Raw genomic sequence first — 18,312 nt, 5'->3', positions numbered from 1 at the left:
TATAGGTGAAGGCAAGTTACCTTCTGGACGTGTCACCAATTCCTTAAATACAGCAAAAACACAGAGGAAGATGGGAATTTAGGGTCACTCATTAACTTCACATGCATGGTTTTTGGACTATGGGAGGAGACCCATAAATGGGGAGGACATGCAAATTCCTCACAGAATTTTGACCCCAGGACCTTCTTGCTGTGAACCGAGAGCACTAACCACTGCACCTCTGTCTGGCCTCCTTACATTTTATACTCAACTTTCTCAGCCATCATTCCGGAATGGGCAGGGTACACCTTTGACATGTTACTGCTACATTACAGAGCTAACAGAAAGACACCCAGCAACCAGAGAATCACAAATCAATAGAACACACAACTATTGGTGCTTTCATAAAGTCCAGACTACAATGTGTGCAGGTTGTGTGTTCCAACTTGCCAGAACTTGTTTCTGTGAGCCATTGTTACACCTCAGAATTGGTGGCTTGACTATCAAAACAGTGTGTATGATCACATGGACTCTATACGGTCAGCACAGCGGAGAGGAGATCCCATTGACGACACACTTGTGAAGATATGCAACCTTTATGTTGCGAAAACATATGTATTGTTTAATTTTTTGTCAGATTATCATTAACAAAGTAGTATTAATAATTCTAAGGCTGCAAATTGAAATATATCCTGTTTTTTTAACCAGCTGTGCATGTCAAAATCAACTAACTCACTTCCAAAATATAATATTGTAAAATTGTAAAATCAACTAACTCACTTCCAAAATATAATATTGTACTGTATGCATCCTCTGGATGTCCACAATAACGTCATCATTCTGGGTGGGATAACAGAAATAATCAGATATTTAAGGTTGTCTCAAAGCCACTATCTGGCTAGGGCAGTAATCATTTTGTCTACTAGATTATTATACAATCTCCTTTTTATTGCTCATTTGAGCCGAGGTAATTATGTAGCGCCACTAGTGGGCAGTGTTGGTTGTTTTAGTAACAAAGCCACACACAAATAGGCACAGGGAGAACGAAATGCTATAAACATTAACAATGGAAAGTACTTGGTAGGATATTTGTAGGGACAGAAAACAAACTTGATTTGCTTATGTTCCATTGTTCTTTTTCTCTTGTTACAGTTACGACAGCCACCAGTATATTTTATATGTTTACACATGAGCTGGTTGGGCAGCGCTTACAATCTCCCTATGCCAGTTTACCCATCTGCTTTGGGCAGGGGACTATTGGTAAAGCAATGCTTAGCTAATCACAGATAAAGCCCCAAAACAGTCCAGATCTACTCATCTGTTCCTAAATTATAGCATGTTCCTCCCCAACTTGCTCCAATGCTGCAGCAGCTCTCACATGGTGTGAAGACGGTTCTGGCAGTGCAGGATTTTTATCTGCTCCGTTTTCTTACCCTTCTCACCAGGTGACAGAATGGTGTGGTTACACAATTGCACTGATGCACTGATGCAGGCCTGTTCTCGGCTCAGTGGAAAAGATGCTGTATTCACAGATCAAAAAAAAAAAAGTTTATCAGGATTTGAGAGAAGCATTATGTTATGGTCGTGCGTTGCATCTCACACACATCTTCTCGAATCAGCGGCCACACATATTGGTTTCTGGATAAAGGACTACTTACAAAGAGTCTCAGGAGGCGTACAGTACGTGCTTCTGCAGACGCGTCATGTCCACTAAACTGGCCAAATCTAGTCTCTTTCCAGAGGCAGTATTGATGGATTATCTGCCCCAAGGAAGTCATAATTCACCATTGTTCTCGTCTTTTCTGCAGACTGGCAATTAAGCTTGTAATTGCTGCAGGTGATTTAAGTGCGACTGGCAGACTTACGAATGATTTTTTGTTGCTTAAATTAATTTTCTCTTGTCAGTCACAGCTATTAGTCTCCTCCACATTTTTCACTGCTGAACTTCAATAATTTCATATATGTGTGTTAATGTGTGCGTGTGTGTGTGTGTATGTATGTATATATTTATAATAAGGATCACCACAATGTTTGTTTTATATCCAATTATAAAAGACTGTCCTGAAAGTCAAACACATCTTTGTCATTGATGTCGTTGATTTGTTAATGAATCACATTTCAATTTGATGTCTTCGTGTAGTTTTTTTGCATGTGTCTATATACATTAATATTGTAGGCAACAATATCCGTTGGCACATTCACACCATTCAGGACAAAACAATTGAGATGTGCTCCAAGGAATATTAACCTTGATTGGTAAATGCATATTTTCAGGTCTGGGTTAGGTTAGAATGAGGGTGATGAGTGAACTGAACAAACAGTATATAAGCTTGCTGGAGATGTTTTCCATGCAGCCATTTATTTTTAGTTTCACATAAGCTATTTTTTTTTAGGTTTGATAACAGATTTGCTAATAATGTTGACATGGTGAAAGAAAAAAACAACTTTTATTTCCCCCCCTACTGTTACCACACATCACAGAAGGAGACGTGTTTTAGAAAGTTCCCTTTTTGACTGACTAAACCTGTATAATGTGGCATTTGTGGCTGAAGCAGTCCTTACTGCAGAGACTTACTTCACCATTCTACTGAGAACAGCATGCCCATAGGAAGAAAAAGAACGAGATGTCTGGAATAATTAAACTTTGGATGGGAATGTACTGGCAACTAAAGGTAAAAGGGTGTGTGCGTGCGTGCGTGCGTGTGTGCGCACACGCACGCGCATTCCTCTTGCACTACATCCTTACTCAGGTCAGTATAATTCAGGACATGTATCAACACTTCACTTCAGTCCGGGTGCACTGCCAACTGTTTACCAGAGACCAGAGGAAGCGACTGTGAGCATTTTATTGTGTGTTTTTAATACTTAATTGTTGAGTTGTTCTACGATTTTAATAAAAAGGGGATGTGTAACGGATTCAACAATTGAGGAACATATATATAAGGAAAGGAGCTATTTCAAAGCTTTATTTCCTTGCTCTTTTTTTTTTTCTCTCTCCTTGATCCAAACAAGCCTTATCCTCCCCTCAGTACAATCTTAACGTGCATTCCTTCAATTTCACCTATGAGAATTGTTTAGACCATTAGAGAATTCATATGTTAACAACAAGCCTTTTCAGGAGTCTAAAAATGAAAGTGCTTCATGTGTGGGAATCCATTGTTCCCCCCTCTAGTCTACTCTTGTCTTCATGCTGGTCTCATGCGAGTAGCTCCCTCTTTGTGTAAGATAAAGGACGTGTCTGTGGTGGTTTCTCTCCTCTTGCCCCCAGCATCATATCAAATTAACTGGATCAGGGTCCAATAATGTTTTATAAAACAGCCAGTCTCCTGCCAGTTTGGTACAAAATGGTTCCATAAACAAAGATGTACATTTCAAGGTCTGCCCAAGTAAAAATGCCTTCAGGGAAAAATGACACCTCACAGACAATTTCCACTCCGGCCCGCTGAGAATTCAGTTTGTCTTTCTTCACTCTTTCTTTCTTGTATCACCCCTCTCCTCATCTGTCCTTTCACCTCATGATGTTACGACATCAAATTCTTCACAATGCCAAGTGCTATGCCATCATTGCCAAATGTAATCCAGTGAATTCATCTGCAATATTTTTAATATTCTGACTTTTTTTTTTTTAATTTCCTGTCTCCCTCTAATCTAGTTGAGGAAGGCGGTTATGGACCACATCTCAGACTCTTTCCTGGAGACCAACGTCCCTCTGCTGGTGCTTATTGAAGCAGCTAAGAGTGGAAACGAGAAGGAGGTCAAGGAGTACGCCCAGGTGTTCCGCGAACACGCCAACAAGCTGGTGGAGGTCAGTCATGAATTATCCATGAGGGCACACAACCATTCCTACTCACCAGATAAGAAATTTAAAGCACATATATTATTTGCACTTGCAGATATCCTCGTCATATTATTTTTCCTCCCTCTTTGACTTATTCTACAAATACAATATTCTGTCTTTAGAAACGAAACTTGTCTTATAGAATTTGTTTTGACTGCAGTGCAAATTAAATATTCAAAATTGACATGTTGGGGAAAAACAAAATTATCTTGTAATTTTATTCTATTTTTGATTCCATTGTAAAGACAGGAAGTCACAATTGAATGTACCTTATTGAACGATTGAATGTCGTTACAGTGCAAAGTTCCTGTTTGATTGACTTTCAATGCACTCGAACAATCTTTTATTTCTACTGTTTCTTATCTTGTATTCTTACAACTGTTCAAAACATGCATTCTAATTCTGACGGACACTGGCTGAATGCCATTTAAAGTGTTATTTTCTCTCCCACACAGTTAGAAAATGTTCTTGCAGTATTTGCCATGAGGTGGAAAAAAAATCAAGGGGTTTCTTGCCACTAGACATTTTATTCTTCTTGGTTGTACGTGCAGACAGTTGTAGCTGCAGCAACACTATCAACCACGACTTAAATCTTCATGCAACATTTACTTTTTATTTCATTTTTTAAAAAAAAGCATGCTTGCTGTGTAGCTTGGCTGTATCCACATACAAATGTGTTTGTTTTTCAGTTTTTTTAAATCACTTGGTGGGTAACCATTAAGTTGAGTTGACAATAAGAGCTATCTGTGTTAAATATAGAAACAAAAGCAGAAATGTATCCAAGCATCACCTTACAGTGTACATTGTTGCAACAACATTCAGGTAAGAGTATTGTGTGTACCTATATGTCTCCGACGCACTGTTGGGAGATGTTTGAATCACACTTAACTTTGTCTTCCTTTTACTTGAATTCAGATCTAAAACTTTGTGAAGCAAAAACTGTTACTGAGTCAAAACGCATGAATTCCTTGAGCCAAAACATAAACCTGCCACATGCTGCAGGTGTAATAGCCACTATACGACCATTGGAGATTTATGTAAGCCATCGGGTGTAGTTGGGCTTCCTGACATAGTGATACTGCTTCACACCAAAACAATTTCAGACATTGTTTAGACGTCCGTTTCATCCACATTGGACAGAAACATTGATATCGGGATTCATCATTGAAGCAAACTACATTGCCTGCACATGACCTTGTGTTTCAGGAGTTACCACAACCAAGAATATTCAGTTATGCATCATCGTATATATCTGATCTATAACTGACCTCGGAAAATGCCTCATGTTTGAGGGTGTCTTTCTATTTTGACATTTTGCTCACACCTTGTGAGATGACAGCATGAATTTCTTCTACATGTATCAGAAAGTCCCTTTACTTTACTCAGTTAGTAATGGTGAGATGACAATGTGATAATTGGTACTATATCAGTAAATGTGACAATTGCAATCATTAAAACCCCTTCACTAAGCTGTTGTACAAAAGAGCAGAGTTCAGAATGGAGAAGTCGCTTTTTTCCTGTGTAACATGCCTGCAATTAACACAACTACATATTATTATCTGTCATCAGATCCTGACTCGTTCCATCTCTGAGTGAATGATGACATTATTGCTGTGTCATGGCGAACTGCTCACTTTGTCTCTTTGGAGATCGATACATAGGGAACCTACTGCAGGTCTTCAATGATGTCAGATGGATTACTGTGAGCAATAAGCACCAGCTCAACGACTGGTAATATTTTGACTAAAAATGTATGTGTACACAGATGTACATGCACATACTCTGTGATGTGCATAAAATACACAAAAAGCATTGTACGAATGAGTTACAACTCGGCACCATTACTTTTATTTGCCTCAATATGATAATGTTTGCCTAATTTTTATGAAAACCTTCCATTTTAATACCAACAGACACTTGGGCACAGAGATGCGAGACACTAGATATGCTATAGACCACCAGAAACCAGGAAGGAGACATAAAGTACACAGCACTGTGCTTGGCTTTAAACAGACTGAAAAACAGCAACCACTCAGAGTTTGATTGTTCCAGGCAATAGGGCTGTCATGATTGGGCAATTTGGGGATTTTTACCGTGACTACAGCAGGTGATATGCATCTTTTGCATGTTCTCACTCAGACGAAAACTTTAAATTGTCAATTAGTTGTTTTACAGTATTGCAAACAATGCTCCTCATACAGTAAAGCCCCTAAATCTAAGGATGAAAAAGAAGAGGTTATGTTAATTGGATCAGATTAGCTCTCATTTTTCACACGAAAACTGGCCCAACATCTTGAGCATTTGTTTTCACAAGGTTTTCTTTATTGTCAACCCCTTTGCAGTGTGGTAAATAGAAACGTTTTGCAATAAATCTTCTGCAATTTGATGGGAGTTACCTTTTGTTCTGATGGTCCATTGAAAGCAGCCTGAAAACCATTTATGTAGGCAGCTCCTAACATACTGTCACTTAAAACAGCTCCGCCACCTCGCCTGACATAAGCTGAAGGAGTGAGTGATTTGTGTGCCCTTTTGGTTTCCCCCGGCTGTTTGCTGATGAGAGAGAATCTGACTGATGCCACATTCAAAAACCACATTCTTTCCAATCTACGATGCTAAAGCTTTATTTTGCCAAGGGACTTTGAAAGCAAAGGAAATATGTCCCTCTCGTGAAGGAAAAGAGGTAAATGTTGCTTTCTTTTCTGCCCGGTGGTTATTTGCATGCGAAGGAGAAGGAACGTAAACCCCAGTCCAAGCAAACTCTTGCTCATCAGCTGTGCGAAAACTGAGCACAAGCTTGTGTTGACATTTGTGCACAACAAGACTGATTTTACCTGGTCATTGTAAGAAAGATAATGACGTGGAATGATCTTCAATTAGATCGTTTGCTCGTTAATACATTTTTCTTCATATCTTCAATGGCTGCAGGTCAGCAGTGTTCATTACAAAGGCCTCATTTATCTTTTTTAAATCCAAGCATGGCAAAATACCTGGCCAATAAATCATACAGAACCAAAACACATTTTTGTCTCTTGAGAGCATGGGAAATAATCATTTTGAGCATACCAACCATACTGTTCTGCACATCAGCGTTTTACAGTGTTAAATATTATTTGTATGTTTTTTTAATTGACATTATACCCAAGTTGAATGCTGTATCTTCAAAATCTGAAAGTTATAGAAGAGTATTTAGAATGGCAAGAACACATTTACAACGGCAAGTCCATCACTCAGCATTTCACAGAATGAAAGCATTTCTCTCACGACGTTAATATTTTATTGAGATAGTGGAAAATTGTTGTAGTCTCCCTGAAAGGCCATTAGAGTTGTGCATATGATTGGTAATGCTCCTTGAAGACATACCAGTGTGCAGCAAACCAACAACCTGTCTTTACTTTTGTCTTCTCAACGAAATGTCTTATGCAATGGTCTCACATTGTCATTATTGTCTCATGATGCCACGCTGTGGGATTTGCATTGGTCTCCCAGACTGAAATCACATTGCCTCCTTTTGCCTCAGCTTTGACATACATGAAACAATCGAGAGGAGTTTTGGTCAAAATCTTTTCTTGTCATTTTTAATAATGTGCTCAGTTTAGTTGTTTTGTCTCTTGAGCCTCTGAGGGAAACATCTGGCTCTTCAGATCTTTATGTGTTGAATCCTCCACAGTCTTCACCAGTTACCTGGTTAATTTGTCTGTCTGACACACTTTGTGCCCAGGACATCGTGTCCACTGGGTCTTTGTTGCACTTTTGATCAAAAACAGCTGCAGCTGAAAATGGCACTCTGAAAATAGTGCAAATGCACCAAAACACTCATGTTTTGGACCAGAAAAACTATGAGCTGAGACTTGCTATAAAAGAAATGGTGGGTGAAAACAATAAAATATATTAGGTGATGGCGGTAATGAGTACATGATGGTGGCTAACACAGTTCAAATTATTTCATTCATTGGACATGTTTCTTTTAATTGTTTTCTTTTTTCCCCCAGGCAACTCGAGAGCTAAAATGTTTGTATGAGTTACTGAAGGCAACAAGACCCCAAACCGTTATGAACCATTAGGATGTTCACTCTTGCAGAATCAGTGAAGATCCTGTCATCCAGATCTTTTTAGACAGAGAATTGAAATACACTTTCAGCCTGTTTTCACCACTTCAGCTGTCTCAAACTGCTTTAATTTGTTAGTCACACTCACCTCGTCACACACATTAACGACACACTCATATACCAATGACGACACAACGGCCAAGAGAGTCTTGCCCGAGAACACGTTGACACATGAACAGGCAGAAATTGAACCGCTGGCTTAGGATTGGTTGTGGACCTGCTATACCACAACAGGCACAGCTGGCCTCTCAACTTCAATGATATCACCCCAGACCGTGTATGAATATCATGCTATTCACATATCACAAATACTAGATCCTAAAGTTGGAACCACATTGACACCATCATCCAGGATATACTTGTTATTCCCCCACATTTCCAATATACAATCCTCAAATTTGTGAGTATCCCATGGTTCCACTACAAATTAAATGAAGTACGGGTTGATTTTCTGGGTGACAACTGAACAGTGCCAGGTTTAGTGGACCGAATCCACATGCATGTCCCAAAGCTCTTGATTCACTGAGCTTAATATGACCAGAGCAACACATGTATCAATATATCACTTTCCTATGATTTGGTGCTTTGTCGATAATGTCATAATAAAGTTGATTTAATCTGAGAATGTTAAACTTCCAGTCTATTGGGTGTTTTTAGCTGAGCGATCAATACGGGTCACCCTTGTGTTTGGACATGAATACAACTTTAATTCTGGAAATCTTTACAACATGCATTGACAGGGCTTCAAAGAGTATTTTATTCTTTAATAATGAGTCGTATATGAAAATTTAATTTTGAGTGATGAGTGTTATGATTCATGCAAATGAGAGTGTTTGTACATTTTATATTAATTTTTTTAAGTCATGTTGCCTGCTGCACTATTATGCAATTGCTGTGCAGGTGTGCAGTAAACATTAAAAATTATGTTTACTGCATATTATATATATATATATATATATATATATATATATATATATATATATATATATATATATATATATCTCAGAATTACTTTATTAATGCCTTGGGATGACTCCCTCAAGGAAATTCAAGTTCCAGCAGCTTTTTACAGGACAGGAGCAGCACACGGAGAGCAAAGAATAAAGAATACATTAAATAGGATAAGTCTAAAAAAATTAAAAAAATTTAAAAAAATTATGTTAATATTATATAGACTCTTCACTAACCTTTACTAAATAGAAATAGCAAAAAAGAATACAAACTCCAAATAAAATATAGAAGTGTAAAGCAACAGGTGATGTTGAAATGCACTGTGGTTACAGACAGGGTTATGAGGTGGATAGCTGCTACTTCCCTTCTGTCCTCTGACCCCTCCTCCCCCCCAGTGAGGAGTTGTACAGCTTGATGGCCTGAGGGACTAGAGATCAGGCTGGAGTGTGAAGTGCTATGCTTTTCTCAGGGTATGCATGAACATCACCGTCTATAGTTGCTAAGGAGCTGATAAACTTGAGGCTCTGCCATATACTTGGTAATATCATTGTCATTAGTGTCATTATCATTATTCTTGCCATCACAGACACAGTCATCTTCGCTGTCACCATTACAATTGTCGAATAAATTAGGGTAATTAACATCCTGATCAGTGTCACCGCTGTCCTCCCTCTGATGTCAGAGAGAACCTTTCTGAAGCAATTAGCCTGAAATTTGGTCACAATGAATGGTATCGATGTGAAGAGAAGGCTGCCTCAACCCTGCTTCATTCTCAATTGCTTTCGTTCTATGTGGCTCCAAGGTGTCTTCAAGACCTCACCTCAAGGGCTCTCGTAATCGCATCATATTCTCTTGGCCAGAAAAAAAAAAAATCCAGTAATTAACCGGAGTACGCGATTGCCATGAAGACTTGAGGAAAGTCAATGCAATGAACCTCTCAGAAAAAAAGGCTCCCTGTTACTCCAGAATCACTCTCACATATTCCTTTTAGCTGCGCATTTACTGTATATGAAAAGCTGCTCATGCAACATGTGCATTCATGAAGTAAACTGACTTACACCCTGATTAATTCAAAGGTCTCTTTATAATCCATTCCTTAAAACGTCTCATGTTAATGTTATTTTAACTGGACTCAAACATACACCAAGTAGTACAAACTGACTTTGTCATGTTTCAATTAGTAATGTATTAAAATATATTCTTACACCCAAAAAAATTTAGTTTGTCAAACAAAAACACTATTGTACTACACCCATCATGCCCATGAAACAACACCCACACTGTGGTTTGAAGGTGTAATAGGTATATTTTTTAATTTGTTTTCAAACCTTTTTCAGAAGAATCTAATTGTAACAGAGCATCAAGATATTGTATTCATTATAATAGTGGTTACACAGTGTGAAGCCCACAGTGAGTCAAGGATGCAAGTGGTTTTTGGTAAATTTTTGGATTAATTAGTTATTTTCCCCTCTTACTAAAATATGTTGCTTTCAACATTTTCTTTTTATTCTATCGGTGAAAGAGTTAATTTAGAATAGCAGTTCATTATTGTCTTCTATCTGAAAATACAGAGGAAGTTAATGTGTTACCTTCTAGAAAAGTAACAAATTAACATTGGTTTATTTTTTTTGTTTTTAATCATAAAGCAGTGTATTTTGTTTAAAAAAAAATATATACAGAAATACTGTATGTACAATTACATATGTATACAATTTGACAATTGCTTCTTAAAATTGTGTTTCCAGATAAAGGTTTATTATATTAATATATACTATTGTTAATATATTGATATATTTTGCCTAGTTTACCATACCATTTTTTTGTAATGTGTAGTGTTGTTTTTCCTTTTCAGTAGAAAGCTTGGCTGTTGTTTGCATTAGTCTTTGTTTAATAATGTATTTGTTGCAGATTTTGTTTTGATTTAGCACTGTTCATTTGACATTTATATTTGTTCTTTGTCGTTTTAACACCAGCTTCTCTCACCAGTACAGTGCAGATCAAACCCGCCTTTAAATTTGTGCTGCCCACACCATTGTGTGTTCTCTTAAGTCAGTGTATCGAATATGTTAAAGTTACCATGGTTCTTTTCTATTACCTCTGCATTGACAATGTATATATACAGCAATTATTGTACATCCAAAGAACGTTGCGCTCTATCGCCAGTCTAATGTCAGAATGAGATTTTTCTCTGACCTTGACTCCATCTTGGAGACATTCTCTCAAATTGCCATTGTGATACGAGAGACACTTGTACATCTGCCTTATGTCCAAATAAAATACATGCAGTGCTTGTCAAAACCATGTGCATAGGTTTGTTTGGCTCTGCCCCATGCTCTTTGCAAGCTACATCAGTAGTTGTCTTGTTTTATGTTGTTTTAATGGTGATTAACCTTGCTTGTAGTGGGATTGTAATTGCACTACACCCCATAGCAATCTGTTTTCTTTGTGCCCTTGTCTTAATTACTTGGTTTTCTTGATAGCTGAATTCTTCATTAATAATGAGTGGCATACATTTTATGTCACTATTGCTGCAAAAAACCTGATTCACTGAGCTGTAAATGCATTAATTAGGTACAACAAACAAGCATTTCAGGCATACAGTGTTTAGCAATATCTATGGTCATTGAGGTCTTATTTTCCTGCATTTTTTTCCTATCTTTGATTTAAAGCCATGACCTTACTTTGGGCATTAGCAGAATCAAGGGGAAAGACATACCCACTGTCATTATGCATAATCAATATGGAGTTGAATGTAACCAATACTGAATTGGCCTTCGGGACTCAGCGACACAAGACATACTGCGGCAGTAAATATTATTCTGGGGCCACTGCATTAAGCACTTTACTGGACAGTTAACTGGGAAGTGGATGGATTAGTGTTGAAACAGGTCTGTTTGTGATGACCTGAACCTTTGGGCTGGCATTAATCCTCTCTTTTCATCCAAAGTTATTTGCCTCAGAGGAAATCTGCCTTTGGAAGAAGTAGCCACAGAAGTGCATAAAAAGTTACATCACACGGCATCTAATCCACCACAGGTAGCTCCCCTTATGGAGTTATTCTCACTTTAGTTCAGAGCCAGGAAAAAAAATCAGATATTCAATAGCTTCCTCTCATCGGCAGACTTCTGTCAATTAGGCTGTTGCTGCAACAAAACATGTGAGAGAATACAAATCTGCCCACCTTGACTTTGCCATCCACACTTTAATTTTGCTTTTGTTTATTTTAGGCTTGTGATCAAAATCTTTTTATTTTTCTTAAATCTATCCACGACCTTGCAAAGTCTGTCAAGTTAAGCTTGCATTACTCCACCGGAATGTCAGTGTCAGTGGAAAAGCTTGACTCTGGCCCTCCTCTAAGTGCAGTTTCAGCTGTTGTTTTTAATTATCCAATCTTGTGTGAATTCAAGACTTGACTTGTTAGTTTTTATTGTATTATTGGTTTGAATGGTTCCATAGCAGGCTGGCTCTGATGAGTTTTTGAGGTCCTACTGTTTTTGTTAAGAGCTTATCTCAGCCCAGATTTTTTAAGGGTGTGTTTCACTCTTCTTTGTTACTTCTCATGAACTGGTCAGCCACACTGGATGAGATGAGAATTAATTCTATTGTTTCTAACAAAGGAAATGGAGGCTGACTTCACATTACCACAACAAAGACTGGTACACCGTTTGATGGAAGCGCACGAGCTGGATGCTATGCTGAACTTATCTGGCACTGTGGGTGCTTTTTTAAAAGACCAAACGTTTTGTATTCCCATACATTCCTGTGTTGCTGTAGCATATAGTAGTGCTACTCAGCCAGCCAGCATACACGACAAGATTGTACCCAGCACCTATAATAGTCTTTGAGTGTTTATTTTCATTCCTCGCGTATGTTCCTTGTCTCTCTCGGCACTCCTCTGTCCATCAAAGACATCTAATGGACACACATCCAAGGTTCCCGCACAATGCAGGCTGGGGCAGGGCAGTGAGTGTCTGTCAGTTCACTCTATTGTAATTCAAAGACAGGAGGGTGAGGAAGCACCGTGCTGAGGAATAATACAAAATACTTTTTTTAAAGGAAAGAGTTTAAAAGCAATGGTTCAGTTGTCTTCATCATGAGGCAATTGAAAAGCAACAAGACATCAAATCTCTACTATTTTTTTTTGTTTTGTTTTGTTTTTTTAAACCACGTCAGCATTACCGTGTCTGGTCAGAAACTATAAGAGCTGCAAGAACGTACTGACATATACTCATCCTCTCTAGAGACCAGGTGCTATTGTTGTCTAGTTGATTTTTTTTTTTTAAACTGTAGTTTCTTATATCACAGTATAACCTATATTAAAAGCAAAACCAATACATATGTGGACATGTTGGAATGTACTCGAAATTGAAGTTAAAAACACAATGTCTTACTAATCCAATAAGCAACATTTGAATTGTTGAACCTGTGACATTTGGACAGATTTACCTCATAGTGACTTGATATCCAAAGTTTTCAAACTGCGAGTCTTGGAAGGTGCAGAGTAGAGTTGGAAGAAGGTCATGGATGGAGGAGGAAAGGTAAGGGCAAAGGTCCTACATCATGTGGGAGGGAACAGAAGCCTACATGGGCTCTCGAAACAGTTTTTTTTTTTTTTTTGACATTTATTGGTTTTTGGCTTATCTGGTCTTCTTTCACATGACTATCAGAAACTAGATTTACCAATTCCTAACAACCTACTTTTAAAATAAATAAATGAATAATTACTAACCTTAATATAGAGTGAGGGTTCAGGTGAGGTGTTTTTATGGCATATAATACTAGGATCTTCATACATAAGACATTTTGCATAATCTATAGTTGACTTAGATGTCCTAAAAGCTGTGAGGGGCTTCAGTGGCTTCCATTAAAAAAAAGGGTTTGTGTGGACACAACTGGGATGGAGGGATTGGAGGGCCTTGTGAACTTATCAAGTGTCTTTGATGGGGTGAGGTGTCCTGTTGCCAAGTTGTTGGCAATTTCCCAAACTACATAGTGTTGCAGCCGATCAGGAGATGCTGCATGGTGCCTCTGGGTATGCGGTGGCAGATCGGCTCACTTTTGATGTTGCTGTTAGTGGAGTCGATGTGGCTTTCTCATGGCTGCTGTCGGTGTCGAGGGGTTGGGTGAGGTCATTAAGCATCTTTTCATCTCTACAGTTGTGCTCCTCATTGTCTCTTGGACTATTCATAAACATCACAAACAACAGTGGTCACACAGTGTGAGGTGCGCAGTGATCTCTTTGACATCTTTTTTTTTCTACATAGAAAGAAATGTCATGGCACCACATAACCCAATAGTTATAATTGATTGGATTTTTGTATAGTTATGTTGTTGCCGATGTGGCTTATCGCTGTCATATCCTTGGAAAACCTGATGATGTGATTAAATTTAGACTTGGCAGAACAGTCGTGGGTGAACAGTGTGAACAGCAGTGGGTTAAGCACGCTGCCTTGGGGGGGCTTCCATGCTCAGTGTGTTGGTGCTCGATGTTCTGCCATAGATGTGCAGTGCCTGCTTTCACTCAGTTAGAGAGAGTGCAAAAAAAAAAAGGGAAAAATAATAAGCTCACGGCACTTTGTCTCAACCAGGAAGGTCAGACAGCTCCGTCCTGATGCAAATAAATTAGAGATGATATGCAAAATATGCAACTTAAGTGAGTCAATAACACATTCAAAAAGCTGTTATGTGCCAGGAGACACAAGACAACAATTTTACATTCACATATAAATGTAAAGACAAAATGATGGACTAACTAATTTACCAAAGAGAATATGCTGAATTAAATATGTTTCAATACATTTGTTTTTACTTCAAATAAAGTTTTCAAACTTTGACTAAAAGAAACAAATTGGTCTTTAGCCCACAATGTACAGAAAGTCTCCTTGCCTTCATTGGTGGTTTTAAATTCCCAGATGCCTGAAATGTGTCTTTCAAATGGTCGGGACCGGCAGCAGATGTGAAAAATCTCTTCCTTGTGCTGTTATTGCCTACAGCTGGATGTTTAGGATGGTCTCAAAGGATGAAATCTTGATGTAAAATAATCTGATCAATACTACTACAGGCAACAACCAATAAGCCCTGGTCAATAAACATTCCCACAGTAAGTTAACTACTGGCAAAGCTGCAACACAATCCCTTATCATTGTCCAGTCTGGTCTTTGGGACTTCTGTGGTATTCGTATGTGATATCCTAATTCCCTTGTACTCCTAAAATTGCACCCTATTATTTTTTTTATGATTAAAATAGCTGTCTTCAAAATTGTTATCAAATTACTTGTGAAGGTTGGTGATGGTGTGTGCACTTCATGCAAGCTTATAATGTGACTTGCATTTATTCTATACATTTACAAATAAAACAACAAATAAAACAATGATATCGCAGGATGTTATATGTACACCATCCATTGACTATGGAAACAACAGCTTTATTAGTGTGAAATGCAATTCAAACCAATTTATTTATAAACGTGCATCCATACAGTACATGCATAAATAATTAGTAGGACTGTGATTCTAAGAATAACACTGACATCTTTGGCAGTTTTCCCTTTTGGCTTCTTGACTGTTAATTTCCCTCTGACTCAGTCCACATGTCAGAGAGAGAATTTGTCATCAGCCCTTTTCCTGAAGAATTACAGTTGTGCCCGAGGATGGATTCAACCAATCTTTTAATCTCGGGCTGACATTTATATTCTTTGTGTCGCATCTCCAGTGTCCCTAAAAGGGGAAAAGAGAGATAAACAAATGGAAATTATACCAGCATCAGGCTTGTATTCACAAAAGGCTGCTCCAAACAGTCCCCTGCAGGCTTAAGGGAGTCAACTCAAGGGTCTGTTATCTCCCCCATAATGCATGGATTGGTGGCAGTGTTTGTGTCACACATTTTGCCAAACCTTGCCCGAGCAAATTGCCATGGAGATAAGCCCAGCTCTGAGACAACGACATCAGCAATCCCTCTGAGAGGTGGGTTTCCGCTGCTGTGAAGGTGCTACATGACAAGCTGTGGTTGGATTCCCGTCATGTTTTTCAGATGTGACACTAAGTGGATTACACAAGATTAAGTTTGACAAAAGAGAAAGCAAAAAAATGAATAAGGCTTGACATAGCACCATGGTATCACACTTTGAACAAGTTGACTTCTTATGGTAATATGATATATGGCCTAGCATAAATCCTTAATTATGTCATGTGCCCATGGGGGCTTAGTCATATCACTTTAGATTTCTCACAATGCCTTTTTGCCTCTGATTCATGTATCATTTTCATTTTATTTCAAGTAAGCGAACAATACAATGTTGCAGAGTGCAGGGCATCCAGACATGTCCCATTTTGTGGCTAATGTAGAGATACATAAAATGGATTTTATCACATTAGTCATAAGATGATTAATGTTCAGTGTGTGGCCTGCAGACAAAATTATTTCTCAAAATCCAGTAATGATTACAAGTTGACCTTGAACTTCGGTGGCACGTCCCTGAACAATTCATAACAATATATTATTGCAATGTTATGTTTGACCTCCATTACAGATTAATCAATGAGGGAAACTGTGCAAACAATAACTTATAAAATGTTTTCTTTTTTTTTTTGTACTCCGAGTCAGAATTGGAAATGCATTCACCAGCACACATTTGAGGAACAATACACTGGAGACAAATCTGTTTTCTTGTTCATACAGCAATGGAATATGAACTACAATTAGTTATTGATTCTGGAAAGGGCATATACTTTATCTCTGAGCAAGTCAACAATTCACTGTTACCTTGATCTTATCTGGTATTTATCTTTCACAAGTAATAATAATCATAAGCTCTGGGTGCATGCCCTTCCTCACATAGTCACTCCTCAATTTTGCTCTTACAGCGAGGCAACATTAAACACTCGCTCTCAAATGGGGGTGATGCTAAAGCACAATGGCACTGGAATTATTACACCAGGCCAGCGCCTTGTGTTCCTGCAAGCTGTGAAATTTCAATTAATGACCGTCTTTATTTCATTCTTGGTGAAAGATATGGATTGCATTACAACATTTTATCCCCCTCACTCAAGCAGAGTTTCCGCAAAAAGATGCATTCAGCTTCTCGAGAGATCTCAAATTATTTGCAACAGTCTATGTGTCCGTGTGGGAACAACGTCTGTCGCCCAGATTGCAAGATGTCAAAACAAAATAAAACAATCGATTCGATTTCTGTGACAGCTCAGGATATTGGAAGATTTGTCCTGAAGGTTCCTGCAGCTCAAATTTCTGTGCAGAGCGAGAGGTGCTCGGCATTCAGTCGTAGGAGGATGCGAGACCTTGTGGTGGAGAGCAATATTGAATCAACGTGCAATGCTGTGTCTTTTTTCTTGCTGACAATAGTTGTCACTGGATTGGGACATGTTCAACACCTCACTCCAGCTGTAAAATGCAGCATTATTGTACTCCAAGCAGTTATTCATTCTGTGATGAACACCTATGTCTGAATCCAGCTTCACAGACAAGAACAAGGACGGAGGGGAATATACTGGCCCGTTTTTATGAAAGGGGTCAATGGGTAACTTGCAATAGCACAAAAGGCCCCCCCCCCCCCGGATACACACACGCTCAGAACAGAACATCATTTTCAATTTTCTTCTTTTTTTTTCATTGATGGAAAGACTTTTGCTTGTCACCTTTTGTCTATTAAAATTTATCATCCATAGACGACTGTAATGGATGGTGAGGAGACCACATAGGACTCTCTGGCAGCTTATTTCAAAGTGAAAATTGACTCTTTGTGCCTGCTGATAGATATTTTTAAAGAGATCCTAAACTCAATGCTCAGACTTTTCAGCACAGAGACAGATAGATGGAAGTGTTGGCTGACTATATAAAAAGTAAAATAAAATAAAATAATGTAAATCCTTTTGCTTGCTGTGCCAAATATGTCTCCATTTTCAATAACAGACCCCCCTCCAAACCCCCCCCCCAAAAAAAACAAAAACAAATTAGAGTGCTTCCAGAGAGATTTGAAGCTATTTCTGTTTCAAATTGCTGCACTCTAAGAGGCCCGCCCTGATCCATATTATTAGTTTTATAGATTTGACCACAAGTGTAGCAGTGGTTCTCTCAAAGCTTAGATTGATCGGGTTATTGACCGCTCTTCCAATTTCTCACTCAACCTGTTCACCATCAGCATTGCTAATACACCAAACCAGGGGTGTAACTCTTTTCCTGTGCCTCATCAATTCAACGACCTCTTTATAAAAGGGTAAATTAAACCACGTCCCACAGCCATTTTACCTCACCGACAGCAGGTTAATGGCTCATCAAGAGTCTGTCCTCTCTCCTGAAACTGATCTCCTCATTCTTGCAGCCACTCGTCCTTATACAGCTCTATTGATGACATTGTCCCGTCAGTGCGTATGAGCACAATTGCTTGTGCTCGTATGTGCAATACCATAAAAACTCTTTAAAAC

At 38.5% G+C, this 18,312-nt stretch overlaps 1 protein-coding gene across 1 annotated transcript in view; it reads left to right on the top strand.

Moving 5' to 3' along the window:
* ctnna2 (catenin (cadherin-associated protein), alpha 2) overlaps positions 1-18,312 on the top strand; it is a 353,855-nt gene that overhangs the window by 258,850 nt on the left and 76,693 nt on the right. The window contains exon 9 of the mRNA XM_080518161.1: positions 3,632-3,784. Within this exon, the coding sequence (XP_080374287.1) occupies positions 3,632-3,784 (153 nt within the window). The remainder of the gene's footprint in view (positions 1-3,631; positions 3,785-18,312) is intronic.

The sequence above is a fragment of the Blennius ocellaris genome, assembly GCF_963422515.1.
Source record: "Blennius ocellaris genome assembly, chromosome: 3".
Classification (NCBI taxonomy): Eukaryota; Metazoa; Chordata; class Actinopteri; order Blenniiformes; family Blenniidae; genus Blennius; species Blennius ocellaris.
Note: the sequence above shows the minus strand (reverse complement) of the source record. Positions and strands in the feature narration are given on the sequence as shown.